The sequence below is a fragment of the Rhinoraja longicauda genome, chromosome 2 (genome assembly GCF_053455715.1).
Source record: "Rhinoraja longicauda isolate Sanriku21f chromosome 2, sRhiLon1.1, whole genome shotgun sequence".
In the NCBI taxonomy this organism is placed as follows: domain Eukaryota; kingdom Metazoa; phylum Chordata; class Chondrichthyes; order Rajiformes; family Arhynchobatidae; genus Rhinoraja; species Rhinoraja longicauda.
Genome location: NC_135954.1, coordinates 108285792 through 108308016, shown reverse-complemented (window position 1 = coordinate 108308016; position 22225 = coordinate 108285792). Strand labels below are relative to the sequence as shown.

Sequence of the window (22225 nt, the reverse complement as noted above, 5' to 3'; positions counted from 1 at the left end):
AAACATTTTCACTCAGAGAGTTGTGAATCTGTGGAATTCTCTGCCTCAGAAGGCAGTGGAGGCCAATTCTCTGAATGCATTCAAGAGAGAGCTGGATAGAGCTCTTAAGGATAGCGGAGTCAGGGGGTATGGGGAGAAGGCAGGAACGGGGTACTGATTGAGAATGATCAGCCATGATCACATTGAATGGCGGTGCTGGCTCGAAGGGCCGAATGGCCTCCTCCTGCACCTATTGTCTATGTGTTCCAAGGTGCAGTGAAAAGCTTTTGTTGCGTGCTATCTGGTCAGTGGAAAAACAATACATGATTACAATCGAGCCATATATAAATAGATACATGATAAGGGAATAGCGTTTAGTGCAAGGATAGTCTGAGGGTCACCATGAGGTAGATAGTAGTTCAGTATTGTTCTCTGGTTGTGGTAGGTTGGTTCAATTGCCTGATAACAGCTGGGAAGAAACTGTCCCTGAATCTACAAGTTGGTGGACTTCTGGGAGCATTAGCATTTCCTGGTATATGTCCAGCAGTCCTCGATATTACCCTGATCCTCCAAAATTAAAGCAGGGATTGTACAGCAGAAATATGATGTAAATGTGTGGAGGAGTGTTGAGGAAATGGTGAGGGATTCGCTGTGAAGGTTTATCATGAAATTGCTTTGAATGTAGCAGGCTGTCTTTTGGTTAAAAAGTGTAACAATTAAGATTTCCATCATGTTCTCCACTCTTTAGAACATTTCCCAAAACTCTTGTTACTGGATAGTCTTCTTCCTTCATGCAGTCATATCATATATCATATATATATAGCCGGAAACAGGCCTTTTCAGCCCACCAAGTCCGTGCCCCCCAGCGATCCCCGTACATTAACACTATCCTACACCCACTAGGGACAATTTTTTTTTAACATTTACCCAGCCAATTAACCTACATACCTGTATGTCTTTGGAGTCAATTTGTAACAGAATATTTTGTTCTACACACCTGCATGCTGTAAAGCATGCAGTCAATTTGTAACAGAATTTTTTGTTCTACACACCAGCATCCATCTTATAATTGACAAAATTGCCTAAATGTCACACAAATTAACTCCAGGTTTTTTATGTGCCGCCCTCATTTTCAGCTGGATTTTGTATATTTTCATAAATTTAAGCCTAAATTATTTCACCTTCTTTTTGTATGAGTTGGTATAAAGAATACAGCTTGAACTCATTATTGGCCATGCAGTTTAAGATTAGAATGTGTGCACTGGATGGATAGAAAGATGTGCAGAATCCTACTGCAGTGTTGGCCAGCAAAGATTTGGCCTAGACTCTGTGTGGTCCAGTAAACACTGCTTTTGGGATGGAAAATGGTTATACCATGACAACATTTTTGGGAAGAGGTCTTAAGATTGGAGAAACATGAAGGAAATCTCTGTCGTTACACTTTTTTGTAAAAGTATTCAATTGACTATCAAGGTGCAGCTCACATTGTGAGCTTTTAAATGCATGTATTTCCTCAAGCAAAAATAATTATTTCTTTAAAGTTTGTGGTACGGTTGGTAATGCAGCCACGTTGGACTCAAATGTGTTAGGCATGCGTCATAGAGTGACACAGTGTGGAAACGGGCCCAGCTACACTAGTCTGTGTTTGGCCCATATCCCTCCAAACCTGCCTAATTATTTCTTAAATGTTGGGATAGTCCCTGCCTCAACTACCTCCTCTGACAGCTTGTTCCATACGCCCACCACCCTTTGTGTGGAAAAAGGTACCCCTCAGATTCCTATTAAATCTTTCTCTTTCACTTTAAACTTGTGTCCTATGGTCCTCGATTCACCTACTCTGGGCAAAAGACAATGACCAGTCATTGAAAGCAAGCGTGCAGGTGCAGCAGGCAGTGAAGAAAGCGAATGGTATGTTAGCATTCATAGCAAGAGGATTTGAGTATAGGAGCAGGGAGGTTCTGCTGCAGTTGTACAGGGCCTTGGTGAGAGTATTGTGTACAGTTTTGGTCTCCTAATCTGAGGAAAGACATTCTAGCCTTAGAGGGAGTACAGAGAAGGTTCACCAGATTGATCCCTGGGATGGCAGGACTTTCATATGAAGAAAGACTGGATAGACTAGGCTTATACTCGCTGGAATTTAGAAGACTGAGGGGGGATCTTATTGAAACATATAAAATTCTTAAGGGGTTGGAGAGGCTAGATGCGGGAAGATTGTTCCCGATGTTGGGGAAGTCCAGAACCAGGGTCACAGCTTAAGGATAAGGGGGAAGTCTTCTAGGACTGAGATGAGAAAACATTTCTTCACACAGAGAGTGGTGAGTCTGTGGAATTCTCTGCCACAGAAGGTAGTTGAGGCCAGTTCATTGGCTATATTTAAGAGGGAGTTAGATGTGGCCCTTGTGGCTAAAGGGATCAGGGGGTATGGAGAGAAGGCAGGTACAGGTTACTGAGCTGGATGATCAGCCATGATCATATTGAATTGCGGTGCAGGCTCGAAGGGCCGAATGGCCTACTCCTGCACCTATTTTCTATGTTTCTATGTTTCTATGACCCTGTGCATCTACCCGATCTATTCCTCTCATGATTTTATACATCTCTGTAAGATCACACCTTAACCTCCTTCAAGCCAAGGAATAGAGTGCCAGCCTACTCAACCTCTCCCTATAGCTCACACCCTCTAGTCCTGGCAACATTCTCGTAAATCTTCTCTGTACCTTTTCCAGCTTGACAACATCCTTCCCGTAACATGGTGCCCAGAACTGAACACAATATTCTAAGTGCGGCTTCACCAACGTCTTGTGCAACTGCAACATGACCTCCCAACTTCTATACTCAATACTCTGATGAAGGCCAAAGTGCCAAAAGCCTTTTTGACCACACTGAGCTTGGTTCAGCATGCACCATATTTGCTAAACTTGACTTAAAGTGACTTTGTCTTAAACATTACCACTGCCTTATATTAATCTATTCATAATTTAGATTTAAATTAATATACGATATTTTTTTATGTATGCTTCCATGGTGGGTACCTCTTTCTTCCTGTAACATAAGTCGAGTGATCCTTGAAGCTGCCTGGCACGGATAAAGTTTATACAGCAACAAGAAATAAGTATTATTTTTAACAATTTGTGTGGAAACGTTGTGGGAGGCTCAAAAAGTACTTGCATTTCAGCTATGTTGGCCCAGCAAATGTTCCCACTGCCGGGACTTGAAAAATTCCGAGTAATTTTGGCATTTCAAGAAATATCTTTCAACATTGGAATTTATCCACGTTGCAAATGTATAAGCACAAAATAGCATATTCAAGTTGTTCTGAAATTTTTGATAAGTATGTCAAAAGTAATCACAATTATTTTGATTTGATTTTTTTGATTTATTTGTTCTAATGATGGTAACTATATACATTTCTATTCATTTTATAATGAACTTGGATGCAGTTGAAAATGCTTTCGTTATATTGAACTGGTAGTTGAAAGGCTTGCTTTGAAATTTAAGAGAATGGATATTTAAAGGCCATCAATGCAGTTTGAAAAGTTGAACTTTTAATAAATCTGAATATAAACAGTGGCACCAGTAAAATTGCCGATGTAGCTGTTTCACAATCATAATAGCCTTCTTGTTGAACTAATCTCTAATGAAAGCCTCTGAATTGTACCAAGCCATGAAAAATATGATAACAGTAAAAGAGTTTTTGTTAAGTGTTCAATGCTTGGATAGTGCTGATGTTTAAAGCAAGCTGTGTACAAGTCACTGAAGGCCACATGTAAATGCCACAGGTAACAAGCAGGGTAAATATGTTAGCCTTCATTAGACAATAGACAATCGGTGCAGGAGTAGGCCATTCAGCCCTTCGAGCCAGCACCACCATTCAATGTGATCATGGCTGATCATTCTCAATCAGTACCCCGTTCCTGCCTTCTCCCCATACCCCCTGACTCCGCTATCCTTAAGAGCTCTATCTATCTCTCTCTTGAATGCATTCGGAGAATTGGCCTCCATTACGGTTGGATTTTCAGAATTGTGATTCTTGTCGGCCTTGGTGAGACTGCTCTTGGAATATTGTGTACAGTACAGGGTGCTTTCCATAGAGAGAGTACAGCAACGATCCGCCACGGTGGCACTGCGGTAAAATTGTTGCTTTACAGCACCAGAGACCCGGGTTCGATCCCGACTACGGGTGCTGTCTGCACGGAGTTTGTACGTTCTCCTCGTGACCGCGTGGATTCCCTCCCAGATCTTCAGTTTCCTCCCACACTCCAAAGATGTACAGGTTTGTAGGTTAATTGACTAGGTGTAAATGTAAGATTGACCCTAGTGTGTGTCGGGAAGTGTTAGTGTGTGTGGGATCGCTGGTCGGTGCGGACTCGGTGGGCCGAAGGGCCTGCTTCTGCGTTGTATCTCGAAACTAAACTAAAACTAAACTAAAGTGTGGTGAACCTTCGTAATTATCTACCCGAGAATGAACACAACAATAATTGATAGATTTCTGGGCATTAAGAGAATCTTAAGGTATGGGGAAAGTGGTGGAAAAAGGTGCTGAGTTAAATGATTGTCCGTGGTCTTTATGAAGGCAAGGAATCCTCAAGTCCGACTACTGTTTTTATTTCTTATGGCAACATTGGATAAAATGGACCGTTTTCTGGAATAGGACTGTTTTCTGGAATCACAAGGACCGTTTTCTGGAATAACTTGAATAAACGTTATTCAAGTTATTCCAGAAAATGACAGATCAACAAACTTGGTTGCTGACTTTCATGTTTTCATTTTACCGATGTAAAAGGTGGAAGCAACCAGAGTGAAATGGTTTTAGATTGTAAGTGTGCTTTTAGGTTGGGTCTTTTGTCTTCATGGACTAATGAAATGAAGATTACAAAATATCTCCATACATATCTCCCCATTCTTTCACTTCAGTTACCGTTTGCTGTATTTGCTTCAGATCTCTGTTTATAGTGAGGATAGTGCAGCAGAGAAGCAAAAGACCGTTTTACATCTAGGAAGGTTTAACAGTAGTAATCTAGAGACATTTAGTTCAGTTCAGAGATACAGCGCGGAAACAGGCCCTTCAGCCCACCGAGTCCGCGCCGACCTGCGATCCCCCGCACACTAACACTAGGAATAATTTTAATATTTTATACGGAGCCAAATACGTCTTTAGATTATTAAGGGGTTGGACACGTTAGAGGCAGGAAACATGTTCCCAATGTTGGGGGAGTCCAGAACAAGGGGCCACAGTTTAAGAATAAGGGGTAGGCCATTTAGAACTGAGATGAGGAAAAACTTTTTCAGTCAGAGAGTTGTAAATCTGTGGAATTCTCTGCCTCAGAAGGCAGCGGAGGCCAATTCTCTGAATGCTTTCAAGAGAGAGCTAGATAGAGCTCTTAAGGATAGCGGAGTCAGGGGGTATGGGGAGAAGGCAGGAACGGGGTACTGATTGAGAATGATCAGCCATGATCACATTGAATGGCGGTGCTGGCTCGAAGGGCCGAATGGCCTCCTCCTGCACCTATTGTCTATTGTCTTTAGTCTCCAAAGTCTTTGGAGTGTGGAAGAAAACCAAAGATCTCAGAGAAAACCCACACATGTCTGGGGAGAATGTACAAACTCCGTACAGCCAAGCACCCATCGTCAGCATCAAACCCGGCTCACTGGCGCTCTAAGGCAATAGCTCTACCGCGGTGCGACCGTGCCGCACCGAACCGTACACCAGATTTGATTTGTTATTTTTGAAATAGTTAAGATAAGTTCTTGTCTTTCTGTCTTAAGCTGCTCAAACTGGATCTCAACACTTTGTAATGAATGGCCTTGTCCATTAGCACTGCGATGTGAATGCGTAAAGGTGTTTTCAAACCTTGAAGTGCTCAAGTACATTCGAGTAATCAAAAAATTACAATGTTCCACATTCACATATGGTGAACCTTAAGAGGTGTGGGAGTATACTGTGAGATTCTGTGTCAGCTCAGTGGGGGCAGAAACGTTTGAAAGCTGCCAATTCCGTGCTCAGCTGCCAGGTTTTACCCACTTATTCAGGACAAGTTCTGAAATGCCATTCCCTGAACTCCTCCCTCCCTGAAGCAAGGAGGTCCTACTGCAGTCGTGCGGGGCCCTGGCGAGACCGCACCTGGAGTATTGTGTGCAGTTTTGGTCTCCTAATTTGAAGAACGATATTCTTGCAATTGATGTGATTTGCTGAGTTGCTCCAGCATTTTGTAATACGTTCTTGCGATTGAGGGAGTGCAGTGTAGGTTCACCAGGTTAATTCACGGGATGGCGGGACTGACATACGGTGAAAGAATGGGTCAACTGGGCTTGTATTCACTGGAATTTAGAAGGATGAGAGGGGATCTTAAAAAAACAGACAACATTCTTAAGGGATTCGACAGGCTAGATGCAAGAAAAATGTTCTCCATGTTGGGGGAGTCCAGAACCAGGGGTCACAATTTAAGAATAAAGGGCTTGTCTCACTTAGGCGATTTTAAGGCGACTGCCAGTGACTAGGCTGTCGCCGACAGTTCGCCGGGGTGTCACGGGCATGATCGTGAGGAGTCTTCAAAGAATCGTAGTGGATCTCGGCACGTCGCTGAGAAATCATCCGGTATGAAATTTCTCGGCGACAGCTGGCTTGTCGGCAGGTATCGTAGCTTATTGCGGGCGCTGTCGCCTGCTGTCCCCAGGTTTGCTAGGTTGTCGCCTGTACTTTATCATGACATCTCATTCAAAGAGTTTGTGAATAAAGTTGATTTTGGTGATTTAAAAAAAAATAGGTGTCGGAATTTACTGAATTTCTAAGTACTTTATCATGACATCTCATTCAAAGATTCTAGTCGCATTCATTTTGACCATTAAAATCAAACGCTGACACACGCTATGAGAATATATTTCATTTATTTATTTAGATCAATGAGGCAAACACATACACAGGCATTTCACTACGTTTATTAAAGGCCAAAGCTCACATGTAGATAGACACTACTAACACAAAGATAAACTGAGTTTTACGGCTATGCTGTTTGTAGGGGGTACGCACACCTGATCATAAGGACAGCAAGGTCCGGCCAGACCATTTCACACGTCAATGGCGCCTCCGAGCATGACACTTGTGGTTTAAACCCGTCCACTGAAAAGTAGCTGCAACAGCCAGGTGTGGATTGTGGGCGGAGTCCGCGATGCATGCAGTTTTCCCATCTTTCATAGTAATATAGTGTTTTTGAATAAAGTTGATTTTGGTGATTTAAAAAAAAATAGGTGTTGGAATTTATTGAATTTCTAAGCACTTTATCATAACGTGTCATTCAAAGATTCTAATCGCATTCATTTTGACCATTAAAATCAAACACTGACACACGCGCTGCGCTACGAGAACACATTTCATTCATTTATTTAGAACAATGAGGCAAACACATACACAGGCAATTCACTACGTTTATTAAAGTGCCAAAGCTCACATGTAGATAGACACTACTAACACAAAGATAAACTGAGTTTTACGGCTATGCTGTTTGTAGGGGGTATGCACACCTGACCATAAAGGACAGTGACTTGTGAAATGGTCTGGCCGGACCTTGCTGTCCTTATGGTCAGGTGTGCATACCCCCTACAAACAGCATAGCAGTAAAACTCAGTTTATCTTTTTAGTAGTGTCTGTCTTTGTGTGAGCTTTGGCCTTTAATAAACGTAGTGAAATGCCTGTGTATGTGTTTGCCTCATTGAATGAAATGAATGAAAAGTGTTCTCATAGCACAGCACGTGTGTCAGCGTTTGATTTTAATGGTCAAAATGAATGCGACTAGAATCTTTGAATGACATGTCATGATAAAGTTCTTAGAAATTCAATAAATTCCAAACCTATTTTTTTTTTAAATCACCAAAATCAACTTTATTCAAAAACAAGATATTCCTATGAAAGATGGATAACTGCTTGCCCAAATCTTTTTTTTTTTAAACGGACACTTCACACGAATGCAAAATATACCTAGAAATTTCACTGGACTTCACACGAATGCAAAATATACCCAGAAATTTGCTGTCGGTTTGTTCACGTGTGAGTTGTGCTTGTGACACCTCCACATAAGTGCAGGTTTTCGTTGGTTGTCTTGCTTGCTGTGGTCCCTGTCATAGTGGACGTCCTAGGTAGCGAAGACTGAGTCGCCGGTTGTCGTCAGCTTGCCGTCACCGGTAGGTTGTCTTAGCATGGCGCGGGCATTGTCGTGGACATTGTCGTAGGGTTAATTTTTTCAGCGATCTGCTACGACTTTCTTTACATCACCGAAACCAAATGCAGGCTCGGCGATCGTTTCGCACAACACCTTCGCTCAGTCCGCCTTAACCAACCTGATCTCCCGGTGGCTGAGCACTTCAACTCCCCCTCCCACTCCCAGTCTGACCTTTCTGTCATGGGCCTCCTCCAGTGCCATAGTGAGGCCCACTGGAAATTGGAGGAACAGCACCTCATATTTCGCTTGGGCAGCCTGCAGCCCAGCGGTATGAACATTGACTTCTCCAACTTTAGATAGTTCCTCTGTCCCTCTCTTCCCCTCCCCCTTCCCAGTTCTCCTTCTATCTTCCTGTCTCCACCTATATCCTTCCTTTGTCCCGCCCCCCTGACATCAATCTGAAGAAGGGTCTCGACCCGAAACGTCACCCATTCCTTCTCTCCTGAGATGCTGCCTGACCCACTGAGTTACTCCAGCATTTTGTGAATAAATATCTTCGATTTGTACCAGCATCTGCAGTTATTTTCTTACACTTTATGCTACGATTTTGACAGTCGCCTAAAAAATCACCTAAGTCGGACAGGCCCTTAAGGGGTAGGCCATTTAAGACTGAGATGAGAAAAAACTTTTTCAGCCAGAGTTTTGAATCTGTGGAATTATCTGCCACAGAAGGCAGTGGAGGCCAATTCACTGGATGTTTTCGAGAGTTAGGTTTAGCTCTTAGGGCTAACAGAATCAAGCGATATGGGGAGAAAGAATGAATGGGGTACTGATTTTGGATGATCAGCCATGATCATATTGAATGGTGATGCTGGCTCGACCAGCCGAATGGCCTCCTCCTGCACCTATTTTCTATGTTTTCTCCTGGAGTCCACTGAGAAGTGTACATTTCTCTATATTTTTTCAGCACTTATGAAAGTGCTCTGGCCCCATTCATTCCAGTGGGAAAAAAAACTGCTGTGGACAGAAGGGTAAGCACGAGATATATTTTTAAAAGTTTTAACAGTTCACAAGTTATAGGAGTAGAATTAGGTCATTCGGCCCATCGAGTCCACTCCACCATTCAATCATGGCTGATCTCTGCCTCCTAATCCCATTTTCCTGCCTTCTCCTCATAACCCTTGACACCCGTTCTAATCAAGAATTTGTCTATCTCTGCCTTAAAAATATCCACTGACTTGGCCTCCACAGCCCTCTGTGGCAATGAGTTCCACAGATAAACTAACCTCTGACTAAAGAAGTTCCTCCTCACCTCCTTCCTAATAGAGCGCCCTTTCATTCTGAGCTACAACCTCTGGTCCTAGACTCTCCCACCAGTGGAAACATCGCGAGCATTCAGTGAGTGCGAGCATTGAATTTGCCTTTGATTTCAGTTTTAATTTTTTTTTGCATATTTTGTTTTTATTGTAATTTTTCAATCCTTTTTTGTATGTGTTAGTATGTGATTGTTTTTGAATCCTGGAATATCAGAATCACTCGCAAACATTTGCCGGCTTACAAAGCTGTGTTCGAGTCAGAGTGCATCAGCCACATTTGCAGGGTTTCACCGCTCACTGGGTGCTAACCTGCCGGTAGATGATTGTACAGGAAGGATTATCAAGGGGTTGGGCACGTTAGAGGCAGGAAACATGTTCCCAATGTTGGGGGAGTCCAGAACAAGGGGCCACAGTTTAAGAGTAAGGGGTAGGCCATTTAGAACTGAGATGAGGAGAAACTTTTTCAGTCAGAGAGTTGTGAATCTGTGGAATTCTCTGCCTCAGAAAGCAGTGGAGGCCAATTCTCTGAATGCATTCAAGAGAGAGCTGGATAGAGCTCTTAAGGATAGCGGAGTCAGGGGGTATGGGGAGAAGGCAGGAACGGGGTACTGATTGAGAATGATCAGCCATGATCACATTGAATGGCGGTGCTGGCTCGAAGGGCCGAATGGCCTCCTCCTGCATCTATTGTCTATTGTCTATTGAACTGCAGATGCTGGTTTAAATTGAAGATAGACACAAAAAGCTGGCGTAACTCAGCGGGACAGACAGCATCTCTGGAGAAAAGGATAGATGACCTTTCGGGTCGAGACCCTTCTTCAGGCTGAAGAAGGGTCTTGACCCGAAACGTCCCCCATTCCTTTTATCTGACAGGTGATCTTACCTGGGGGCCAGCTTTAAGTACGAGCGAGTTTGAAGGTTTGGCACTATAAGTGCACGATGTGGTTCATTGTCATATTTGTGCTTTGTTGTTCCAACCGAATTGAGTGTAACCTTGCGACTTGGTTGCGATCACAAGGAAGAATGCAAATGTTCTGATCTTCAGACCTGACGCAATTTAGTATTCTTTCCGTAACAGTGCAATAAAGGTGTAAGCAAAGGGGCTGAACAGATGAAATATGCCAGGCTTTGGCACAGTACCCAAGAAGCTGTTGGAAATGTGTGCATTTCATCTTAGCTCTGGATATTTATCAGGATAAAGAAAAGTGTACTCGGTAAATTTATTCACTTATTTTCATTGAAATGTTATTTAGACTTTGAAACTCATTTATTCTTGCTTTTCAGGAAAGAAAGAAAATGCAGACGACCTGGGGCCTGAAGCGCAGATGCTCAATGATAGTTGTGCAGGTACAGATTAAGTCTTCATATGGGTACAGATTAAGTCTTTACATGGGACAAATAACCAACCTGATCTGTATGCGGTTGTTAATGACTTTGGACGCAAAAAGCTGGAGTAACTCAGCGGGTCAGACAGCATCTCTGGAGAAAAGGAATAGGTGACGTTTCCAGTCTGATAGTCTGAAAGACTGGATAGACTGGGCTTGTACTCGCTGAAATTTTGAAGACTGAGGGGGGATCTTATTGAAACATATAAAATTCTTAAGGGGTTGGATGCGGGAAGATTGTTCCCGATGTTGGGGAAGTCCAGAACCAGGGGTCACAGATTAAGGATAAGGGGGACGTCTTTTAGGACCGAGATGAGAAAGCATTTCTTCACACAGAGTGGTGAGTCTGTGGAATTCTCTGCCACAGAAGGTAGTTGAGGCCAGTTCATTGGCTATATTTAAGAGGGAGTTAAATGTGGCCCTTGTGGCTAAAGGGATCAGGGGGTATGGAGAGAAGGCAGGTACAGGTTACTGAGCTGGATGATCAGCCATGATCATATTGAATGGCGGTGCAGGCTCGAAGGGCCGAATGGCCTCCTCTTGCACCTATTTTCTATGTTTCTATGTTCAGACTGAGAGTCAGGGGAAAGGGGAATGAGAGATATAGACGGTGATGTGGAGAGACACAGAACAAATGAATGAAAGATGTGCAAAAAAGTAACAATGATAAAGGAAACAGGCCATTGTCAGCTGTGGGCTAGATAAGAACGAGTTGCAGACAATGAGACTCAACAAGATGGCTTTGAAGCTGGTACGACTTGGGTGGGGGAGGGATGGAGAGAGAGGGGATGCAGGGGTTACTTGAAGTTGGAGGTCAATATTCATACCGCTGGGTTGTAAGCTACCCAAGCGAAATATGAGGTGCTGTTCCTCTGATTTGCATTTTCCTCACTGTGACAATGGAGGAGGCCCAGGACAAAAAGGTCAGTGTGGGAATGGGAAGAGGAATTAAAGTGTTTGGCAACCGGGAGATCAGGTAGGTCCAGGCGGACCGAGTGAATGATGTTGCCTGTGGTTCAGAATTTAATGTCACAGAAAAGAAAATGATGGAAAAAGGGAAAGAATTATTGACATAAGTATGTGGGTGACGGTAACGAACTCTTCAGTATATTTGCTGCTTTTGCTGCAATTATAAAACTATTATTGGAATAAATAAGTCAACTGCTTCATAGTCGTACAGCAAGGAAACAGGCCCTTCGGCCTTCTCATCCATACCGACCAAGATACCATATCATATCATATCATATATATACAGCCGGAAACAGGCCTTTTCGGCCCTCCAAGTCCGTGCCGCCCAGCGATCCCCGTACATTAACACTATCCTACACCCACTAGGGACAATTTTTACATTTACCCAGCCAATTAACCTACATACCTGTACGTCTTTGGAGTGTGGGAGGAAACCGAAGATCTCGGAGAAAACCCACGCAGGTCACGGGGAGAACGTACAAACTCCTTACAGTGCAGCACCCGTAGTCAGGATCGAACCTGAGTCTCCGGCGCTGCATTCGCTGTAAAGCAGCAACTCTACCGCTGCGCTACCGTGCCGCCCGCCCTATCTAAGCTCGTGCCATTGATCTGCGAACGCCCCATTGTCCCTCTAAACATTCCCTTTACGATCGCTTCCCTCAACACCTGCGCTCGGTCCGCGTTGGCCAAACTGATCTCCCGGTGGCTGAGCACTTCAACTCCCCCTCCCATTCCCAATCTGACCTTTCTGTCATGGGCCTCCTCCAGTGCCATAGTGAGGCCCAACAGAAATTGGTGGAACAGCACCTCATATTTCGCCTGGGCAGCTTGCAGCCCAGTGGTATGAACATCGAATTCTCCAACTTTAGATAGTTCCTCTGTCCCTCTCTTCCCCTCCACTTTCCCAGTTCTCCCTCTATCTTCCTGTCTCCGCCTATATCCTTCCTTTGTCCCGCCCCCCTGACATCAGTCTGAAGAAGGGTCTCGGCCCGAAACGTCACCCATTCCTTCTCTCCTGAGATGCTGCCTGACCTGCTGAGTTACTCCAGCATTTTGTGAATAAATACCTTCGATTTGTGCCAGCATCTGCAGTTATTTTCTTATACTACCCTATCCATGTACCCGTCCAAATGCCTTTTAAATGTTGTTATTGTTTCTGTCTCAACTGTCACTACTTCTGGCAGCTCATTCCGTACGCCTGTGTGAAAATGTTGCCCTTCAAGTTCCGATCAAACATTTCACCTTGGGACCCATGTCTGAGGAGCAATGTGTTGGCGTTGTCAGCGGGTCCAGAGGAGGTTTACGGGAACGATCTCGGGGATGATGGGTTCATGTATGATGAGCGTTTGGCGGCACTGGGCCTGTACTCGCTGGAGTTTAGAAGGGTGAGGGGGGACCTCATTGAAACGTACCGAATAGTGAAAGGCCTGGATGGAGTGGATGTGGAGAGGATGTTTCCACTAATGAGAGAATCTAGGACAAGAGGGCACAGCCTCAGAATAAAAGGATGTGCCTTTCGAAAGGAGATGAGGAGCAGATTCATGAGTCAGAGGGTGGCGAATCTGTGGAGGATGTCATTGGGTATTTTTAAGGCAGAGTGACTGATTCTTGATTAGTAAGGGTGTCAAGGGTAATGGGGAGAAGGCAGGAGAATGAGGTTGAGAGAGAAAGGTAGATCAGCCTTGATTGAATGGCGGAGTAGACTTGATGGGCCGAATGGCCTAATTCTACTCCTACGACATGAACATGAATCTTTCAGATTGAACCTATGTCCACTAATTCTTGATTCCCCTACCCTAGACTGTGTATTCACCCTATTTATTCCCCTTTTACACACCGCTACAAGATTATTCCTCAGCCTCCTGTTTTCCAAGGAACAAAGTCTTGGCCTGTCGAACCTCTTCCTGTAGCTCAGGCCCTCAAGTTCAACATCTTGTAAATCTTAGTTTGGTTTAGTTTATAGATACAGCGCGGAAACAGGCCCTACGGCCCACCGGGTCCGCGCCGACCAGTGATCCCCGCATATTAACACGATCTTACAGATACTAGGGACAATTTTTGCATTTATCAAGCCAATTTACCTACATACCTGTACGTCTTTGGAGTGGATCTTCTCTGTACATTTGGCTTAATGGCATCTTTGCTCTAACATGGGTAACCAAAACTGAACATAGAAACATAGAAAGTAGGTGCAGGAGTAGGCCATTCGGCCCTTCGAGCCTGCACCGCCATTCAATATGATCATGGCTGATCATCCAACTCAGTATCCCGTACCTGCCTTCTCTCCATACCCCCTGATCCCTTTAGCCACAAGGGCCACATCTAACTCCCTCTTAAATATAGCCAATGAACTGGCCTCAACTACCTTCTGTGGCAGAGAATTCCACAGACTCACCACTCTGTGTGAAGAAATGCTTTCTCATCTCGGTCCTAAAAGACGTCCCCCTTATCCTTAATCTGTGACCCCTGGTTCTGGACTTCCCCAACATCGGGAACAATCTTCCCGCATCCAACCCCTTAAGAATTTTATATGTTTCAATAAGATCCCCCCTCAGTCTTCAAAATTTCAGCGAGTACAAGCCCAGTCTATCCAGTCTTTCAGACTATCAGACTGGAAACGTCACCTATTCCTTTTCTCCAGAGATGCTGTCTGACCCGCTGAGTTACTCCAGCTTTTTGCGTCCAAAGTCATTAACAACCGCATACAGATCAGGTTGGTTATTTGTCCCATGTAAAGACTTAATCTGTACCCATATGAAGACTTAATCTGTACCTGCACAACTATCATTGAGCATCTGCGCTTCAGGCCCCAGGTCGTCTGCATTTTCTTTCTTTCCTGAAAAGCAAGAATAAATGAGTTTCAAAGTCTAAATAACATTTCAATGAAAATAAGTGAATAAATTTACCGAGTACACTTTTCTTTATCCTGATAAATATCCAGAGCTAAGATGAAATGCACACATTTCCAACAGCTTCTGTGGCAGATAATTCCACAGATTCACCACTCTTTGTGTGAAAAAAAACTTTCTCATCTCGGTCCTAAAAGACTTCCCCCTTATCCTTAAACTGTGACCCCTTGTTCTGGACTTCCTCAACATCGGGAACAATCTTCCTGCATCTAGCCTGTCCAACCCCTTAAGAATTTTGTAAGTTTCTATAAGATCCCCCCTCAATCTTCTAAATTCCGGTAACACAATACTCCAAGTACGGTCTCACAAATGTCTTGTACAACTGTAACATAATGTCCCAACTTCTAAACTCAATCCCCTGACTGATGAAGGCCAGTATGCCAAACACCTTAACCACCCTATTAGCCTGTAATGCTACTTTCAAGGAACTATGCACTTGTACTCCTCGATCCCTCTGCTCCACAACAATCCCACGGCTCTACTGTTCACTGTGACGGTCCTGCCCTGGTTGAACTTCCCAAAATTCAACACGTAAACACTTCTCTGAATAAAACTCCGTTTGCCATTGCTTGGCCACTTTCACAGCTGATCCAGAGCCCGCTGTAATTCTACAATACCAACTATGGTAATGTGTTCTGCAAGCTTACTAATCTTGCCTTGTACATTCTCATTCAAATGGGCGATGACAAACTGCAATGTGGGCAAATAGAGGGTGTTCCTGACCTCCCATCTACCCCTTTGGAGACCTTTGAGCTATCTTTCATCGGACTTTATCTGGAACTATGTGTTGTACATTTTATCCTTTATCTAGGCACTGTGGACGGCTTGATTGTAACCATGTTTCGTCTTTTCTTTGACTGGATAGCACGCAAACTAAAGCTTTTCATTGTAGCTCAGTACACGTGACGGTGATAAACTAAACTAAACTAAACAATGTGTCCAGCACCGATCCCTGAAACACAGTACTAGTCACAGGCATGGGGGGACCGCCGTGAAGAGGGGGAGTCAAGTCAAGTTTATTTGTCACATACATACAAGATGTGCAGTGAAATAAAAGTGGCAACTCCTGCGGATTGTGCTAAAACTACAAGCCAGAATAGAAAAAAAAAAATGAACACAAAAAAAAAATTAATACAGTAAATTAAATTAGTCCCTGGTGATATGAGAGTTAACAGTCCTGATGGCCTGTGGGAAGAAACTCTGTCTCATCCTCTCCGTTTTCACAGCGTGACAGCGGAGGCGTTTGCCTGATCGTAGCAGCTGGAACAGTCAGTTGCTGGGGTGGTAGGGGTCCCCCATAATGTTGCTGGCTCTGGATCTGCACCTCCTGATGTATAGGTCCTGCAGGAGGGGCGAGTGTAGTTCCCATGGTGCGTTTAGCCGAACGCACTACTCTCCGCAGAGCCTTCCTGCCCTGGGCAGAGCTGTTCCCAAACCAGATTGTGATGTTACCGGACAAGATGCTTTCTACAGCCCCAGAGTAGAAGCACTGAAGGATCCTCAGAGAGACTCTGAATTTCCTCAACTGTCTGAGGTGGTAAAGGCGCTGCCTTGCCTTACTCACCAGTGCGGCAATGTGTGTTGTCCATGTCAGATCCTCTGTGATGTGGACTCCCAGGTATTTAATGCTGCTCACCCTATCCACAGTAGACCCATTTATCTCCAGTGGCGTGTACGTCCTCGGATGTTGAGCCCTTCCAAAGTCTACAATCAGCTCCTTAGTTTTTGTGACATTCAAGAGGAGGCTGTTGTCCTGACACCAGAGTGCCAGATCAGCCACCTCCTTCCCCGTGGGGGCAGAACAAAGGGGGGACCTGGACTTTGTGACTTTGTCAGCGCCCTTAATGGGCGACTATTTGCATACCTTGGGTAGGCACGCAAAGAATTTCACTGTGACTTCAATTCCATTCAGTTCACAAAACAACCTTTCAACACCACCTGCTGCTTCCTACTATGAAACCAATTCTGTATCCAGTTAGCCAGCGCCCCCTGGATCCCTTGTGAGCTAACTGTCGTTCCAGCGCAGCAGACCATGCAGAACCTTATCAAAGGCCAAAGATAGACACAAAATGCTGGAGTAACTCAGTGGGACAGGCTACATCTCCGGAGAGAAGGAATGGGTGACGTTTCTTCAGACCCCAACCCGAAACGTCACCCGTTCCTTCTCTCCGGAGATGCTGCCTGTCCCGCCGAGTTACTCCAGCATTTTGTGTCTATCTTCGGTGTAAGCCAGCATCTGCAGTTCTTCCTGCACTTCTTGAAGGCCTTCCTGAAGAAAACAAAACACATTTCTAATGTTGTGTCTCAAAGTTCTTTGCATTCAAACTACATTAAAGCTTAATGTTTCCTCTGGGTGTTTGCCTGCAAAATTTGCCTTTCTGAACCATGAGATCTTTCCACAAATGTGAATTTAACGTGTCTTCTGCAGGACGGGACCCTCACCAAATACACCTCAGCATTATTTAAGTATATGCATCAAATATCTACCCCTTGGGCAAGGTTTGGAACAGCAGGTTTTTTTTTAAATTTCTGAAGTTAATTTCATTTTAACATGTTTGTAAAACCAGTCTCAGTTCATAATCTGCCTTGTATGAATTATAATTAAATCTAATAACGAATAGTGTTACACCGACAAAAAAAAAAAAACGCACATGATGTTAGACACAAAAAGCTGGAGTAACTCAGCGGGTTAGACTGCATCTCTGGAGAAAAACATATCTCTGTAGTTGGGAATCAACCCCTGCTCATTATTCCTTACTTTTTAAATAATCGTTGTTCTATTAGTGACGTTTGGGGTGGAGGCACATCTTCAGACTGATGAAGGGTCTCGAACCAAAACATCACCTATATCTTTCCTTCAGCGATGCCGCCTGGCCCGGCTGATTTATCCCAGCATTTTGTGTCGCTCAGCGTCAGCAGTTCCTTCCTACACAATGCATGTGATGTGTTTTGTTTTTGGAGCTGCGATATCGAATAACTTCAGATTTATTGATAGCCAAGGAAGACGGATGTGAGTCTGATGGCGAGAACTGCTTTCACGATTCAATGGCAGAAGATGAGCAGACCCATGATCCAAAAGTGCAGGAATACCTTCAGCAGAAAGACACAGCAGTAATCTTCCCAGAAGCACCAGAGGAACAACATAGAAGAGCCACGCCCGAAGCTAGTGGACAAGAAGAAAATGGTAATTTAAGTATTGGCGCTATTGCACGTAATTTCTAACTATTCAAAACCATTTACAAAAAAACACTACTTTTGCTCCAGAAAACATAGAAACATAGAAAATAGGTCAAGGAGGAGGCCATTCGGCCCCTTCGAGCCAGCACCGCCATTCATTGTGATCATGGCTGATCATCCACAATCAGTAACCCGTGCCTGCCCTCTCCCCATATCCCCTGATTTGAAAACGAAAATAAAAACTGCAATTCTGAAATTTAAACTGTAAGTTCTGGTAACGCGTCAGTTTTAATGAAGGGACCTGGACCTGCAATGTTAACATTTTCCATAGATGCTGAAAGACCTTTTTGAAAATTTCCATCATTTTCTGTTTCCATTTAATGTTTGTTGCAGTTTATTTGCATCTCTGTTCGGTGCAATAGATGGCTTACACAAAACTTGTATTGGATGAATATGGAGCACTGTATATATACATAGGATTCTTAGGAAAATAACTGCAGATGCTGGTACAAATCGAAGGTATCACAAAATGCTGGAGTAACTCAGCAGGTCAGGCAGCATCTAGGAGAGAGGGAATGGGTGACGTTTCGGGTCGAGACCCTTCTTCAGTCTGAAGAAGGGTCTCGACCCGAAACGTCACCCATTCCCTCTCTTAGATGCTGCCTGACCTGCTGAGTTACTCCAGCATTTTGTGATACCTACATAGGATTCTTGATTGTAATAAAAAATGATGCTTTAGATTTTTAGATTTAGAGATACAGCGCGGAAACAGGCCCTTCGGCCCACCGAGTCAGCGCCGCCCAGCGATCCCCGCACACTAACACTATGCTACACACACTAGGGACAATTTTTTACATTTGCCCAGCCAATTAACCTACATACCTGTACGTCTTTGGAGTGCGGGAGGAAACCGAAGATCTCGGAGAAAACCCACGCAGGTCACGGGGAGAACGTACAAACTCCGTACAGACGGCGCCCGTAGTCAGGATCGAACCTGAGTCTCCGGCGCTGCATTCACTGTAAGGCGGCAACTCTACCGCCGCGCCACCGTGCCGCCCCACAAACAAAGGTAGAATTGGATGAAAGGTAGAAGAAACAACGGTAGAATAAATAGTCTGGCATCGTGGATGCAACCGTTATATAAATGATAACTAGCCTCTCACGATATTTCAACCTGATATGTGGTGAGTTTCCATTCCTGCCTGGAACTCTAATTTCCTGCCTCCTGAGAACTTCTGTATTTATTTGGACTATGGACTTAGCCACTATTCATTGTCAGGGTCCTCCCAAGCGCCTCCACACCAAGCACCACACTACTTCCTTTCAAATGAGGTGATATAGGAGATTGGTGAAGATACATATATGGATTTTAATAAGGCTTTTGACAAAGTCCCTTATAGTAAGCTGATCCCAAAGATCAAGATGTGCGGGATTCACGTTGACTTGTGTCGTTTGGATTCTGAACTGGCCTTTTCGTAAAGACAGAGGCTTGTGGTGGAAGGTAGATATTCAGGCTGGAGCTCTGTGACCAGTGGAGTTCCGCAGGGATCTGCGCTGGGACCTCTGCTGTTTGTGACATAGAGAAATGACCAGGACGCAAATGTGGATGGGTTGGTGAATAGTTTTGCTGACGACACCAAGATTGGAGGAGTTGCAGACGGTGAGGAAGGCTGTCAGAAGACACAGTGGGATATAGATCAGCTGCAGAATTGGACAGAGAAATGGCAGATGGAGTTTAAACCAAGCAAGTGTGTGATGGTGCACTTGGAGAGGGTGTCTTTCCAGGTGAGACAGAGGTTCACCTGCACCTCCTCCAACCTCATCTATTGCATCCGCTGCTCTAGATGTCAACTTATTTACATCGGCGAAACCAAGCGCAGGCTCGGCAATCGCTTCGCTCAACACCTGCGCTCGGTCCGCGTTGGCCAAACTGATCTCCCGGTGGCTGAGCACTTCAACTCCCCCTCCCATTCCCAGTCTGACCTTTCTGTCATGGGCCTCCTCCAGTGCCATAGTGAGGCCCACCGGAAATTGGAAGAACAGCACCTCATATTTCGCCTGGGCAGCTTGCAGCCCAGTGATATGAACATCGACTTCTCCAACTTTAGATAGTTCCTCTGTCCCTCTCTTCCCCTCCTCCTTCCCAGATCTCCCTCAATCTTCCTGTCTCCACCTATATCCTTCCTTTGTCCCGCCCCCCTGACATCAGTCTGAAGAAGGGTCTCGACCCGAAACGTCACCCATTCCTTCTCTCCTGAGATGCTGCCTGATCTGCTGAGTTACTCCAGCATTTTGTGAATAAATACCTTCGATTTGTACCAGCATCTGCAGTTATTTTCTTATACTACTTGGAGAGGGTGAATGTGTTTTGTAATCAATCCATTACAAAGTATTAGGTGAACCACAAAGCATTTATTGATACCCATTGATACGCAGAGTGAACAATACATAATGTTGCACTCCTCGTATCAGCTTACTGACAGACTACCAAACTAAATGGATGAGCAGGCTGTTATCAGTGGCTGCGGTCCTATTCAAATCCTGGACTGGACTACCAGGTGGACTGTGTAATCATGCATAAGATATGTGGTGAAGGTTATATTGACAGAGATAAATGTGGTTGATCTACAGAATGTAAGGGGAAAGTCTACAGTTAATGGCAAGACCCTTGACAGCTTTGATGTGCAGAGGGATCTTGAAATCCCAGTTCATAGCTTGCTGAAGGTGGCAGCGCAGGTGGATAGGGTGGTAAAGAAGGTATTTGGTATGCTTATCTTTACAGCTGTGGGCTTTGGATACAAGAGTCAGGAAGTCATGATGCAGCTCTATCGGACTTTGGTTAGGCCCACATTTGGAGCATTGCGTGCAGTTCTGGTCACCCTATTGCAGGAAGGATGTGGAGACTTTGGAGAGGGGGCAGCAGAGATTTACCAGAAGGCTGCCTGGATTAGCGGCTTCAGCCAGCTCAGGGAGAATTGGCGTGTTAAGGGAGAGGTTGGATAGACGTGGATTGTTTTCACTGGAACGTCAGGGGTTGAGGGAAAACGTGATGGAAGTCTCTACAAAGATGAGAGGAATGGATAGGGTAGACAGTCAGAACATTTTATTCCCATGGTGGAAATGTCCAGCACTAAAGGGCAGAGCAATAAAGTGAGAGGGGGAAAGTTCAATAGAAATGTGTGGGTCAAGTTTTCTACACAGAGGGTGGTGGGGGCTTGAAACGCACTGCCAGGGGTGATGGAGGAGGCAGATACGATAGTGGCATTTAAGAAGCCTTTAGATAGGCACATGGAATTGCAGGGAATAGAGGGATATGGATCATGTACAGGCAGATGAGATTAGTTTAACTTGATATCATGTTCGGCACAAACATTGTGGGCCAAAGGGCCACATCCTGTGCTGTACTGTTCTACAGTGCCCTCCATAATGTTTGGGACAAAGACCCATCATTTATTTATTTGCCTCTGTACTCCACAATTTGAGATTTGTAATAGAAAAAATCACATGTGCACATTGTCAGATTTTATTAAAGGCCATTTTTATACATTTTGGTTTCACCATGTAGAAATTACAGCAGTGTTTATACATGGTCCCCCAATTTCAGGGCACCATAATGTTTGGGACACATGGCTTCACAGGCGTTTGTAATTGCTCAGGTGTGTTTAATTGCCTCCTTCATGCAGGTATAAGAGAGCTCTCAGCACCTAGTCTTTCCTCCAGTCTTTCCATCATCTTTGGAAACTTTTATTGCTGTTTATCAACATGAGGACCAAAGTTGAGCGAATGAAAGCAAAGAAGCCATTATGAGACTGAGAAACACGAATAAAACTGTTAGAGACATCAGCCAAACTTTAGGCTTACCAAAATCAACTGTTTGGAACATCATTAAGAAGGAAGAGAGCACTGGTGAGCTTACTAATCGCAAAGGGACTGGCAGGCCAAGGAAGACCTCCACAGCTGATGGCAGAAGAATTCTCTCTATAATAAAGAAAAATCCCCAAACACCTGTCCGACAGATCAGAAACACTCTTCAGGAGTCAATAGTCGTTTATTTATCACATACACATAAATGTGTAGTGAAATGAAATGAGTCAGGTGTGGATTTGTCAATGACCACTGTCCGCAGAAGACTTCATGAACCGAAATACAGAGGCTACACTGCAAGATGCAAACCACTGGTTAGCCACAAAAATAGGGTGGCCAGGTTTCAGTTTGCCAAGAAGTACTTAAAAGAGCAACCACAGTTCTGGAAAAGGGTCTTGTGGACAGATGAGACGAAGATTAACTTATATCAGAGTGATGGCAAGAGCAAAGTATGGAGGAGAGAAAGAACTGCCCAA

At 44.3% G+C, this 22225-nt stretch overlaps 1 protein-coding gene across 1 annotated transcript in view; it reads left to right on the top strand.

The window, feature by feature from the left end:
• LOC144607224 (zinc finger E-box-binding homeobox 1-like) overlaps positions 1 to 22225 on the top strand; it is a 171951-nt gene that overhangs the window by 99397 nt on the left and 50329 nt on the right. Inside the window, 2 exon segments of the mRNA XM_078423908.1 lie at positions 10730 to 10792; positions 17704 to 17892. Coding sequence (XP_078280034.1) covers positions 10730 to 10792; positions 17704 to 17892 — 252 coding nt within the window.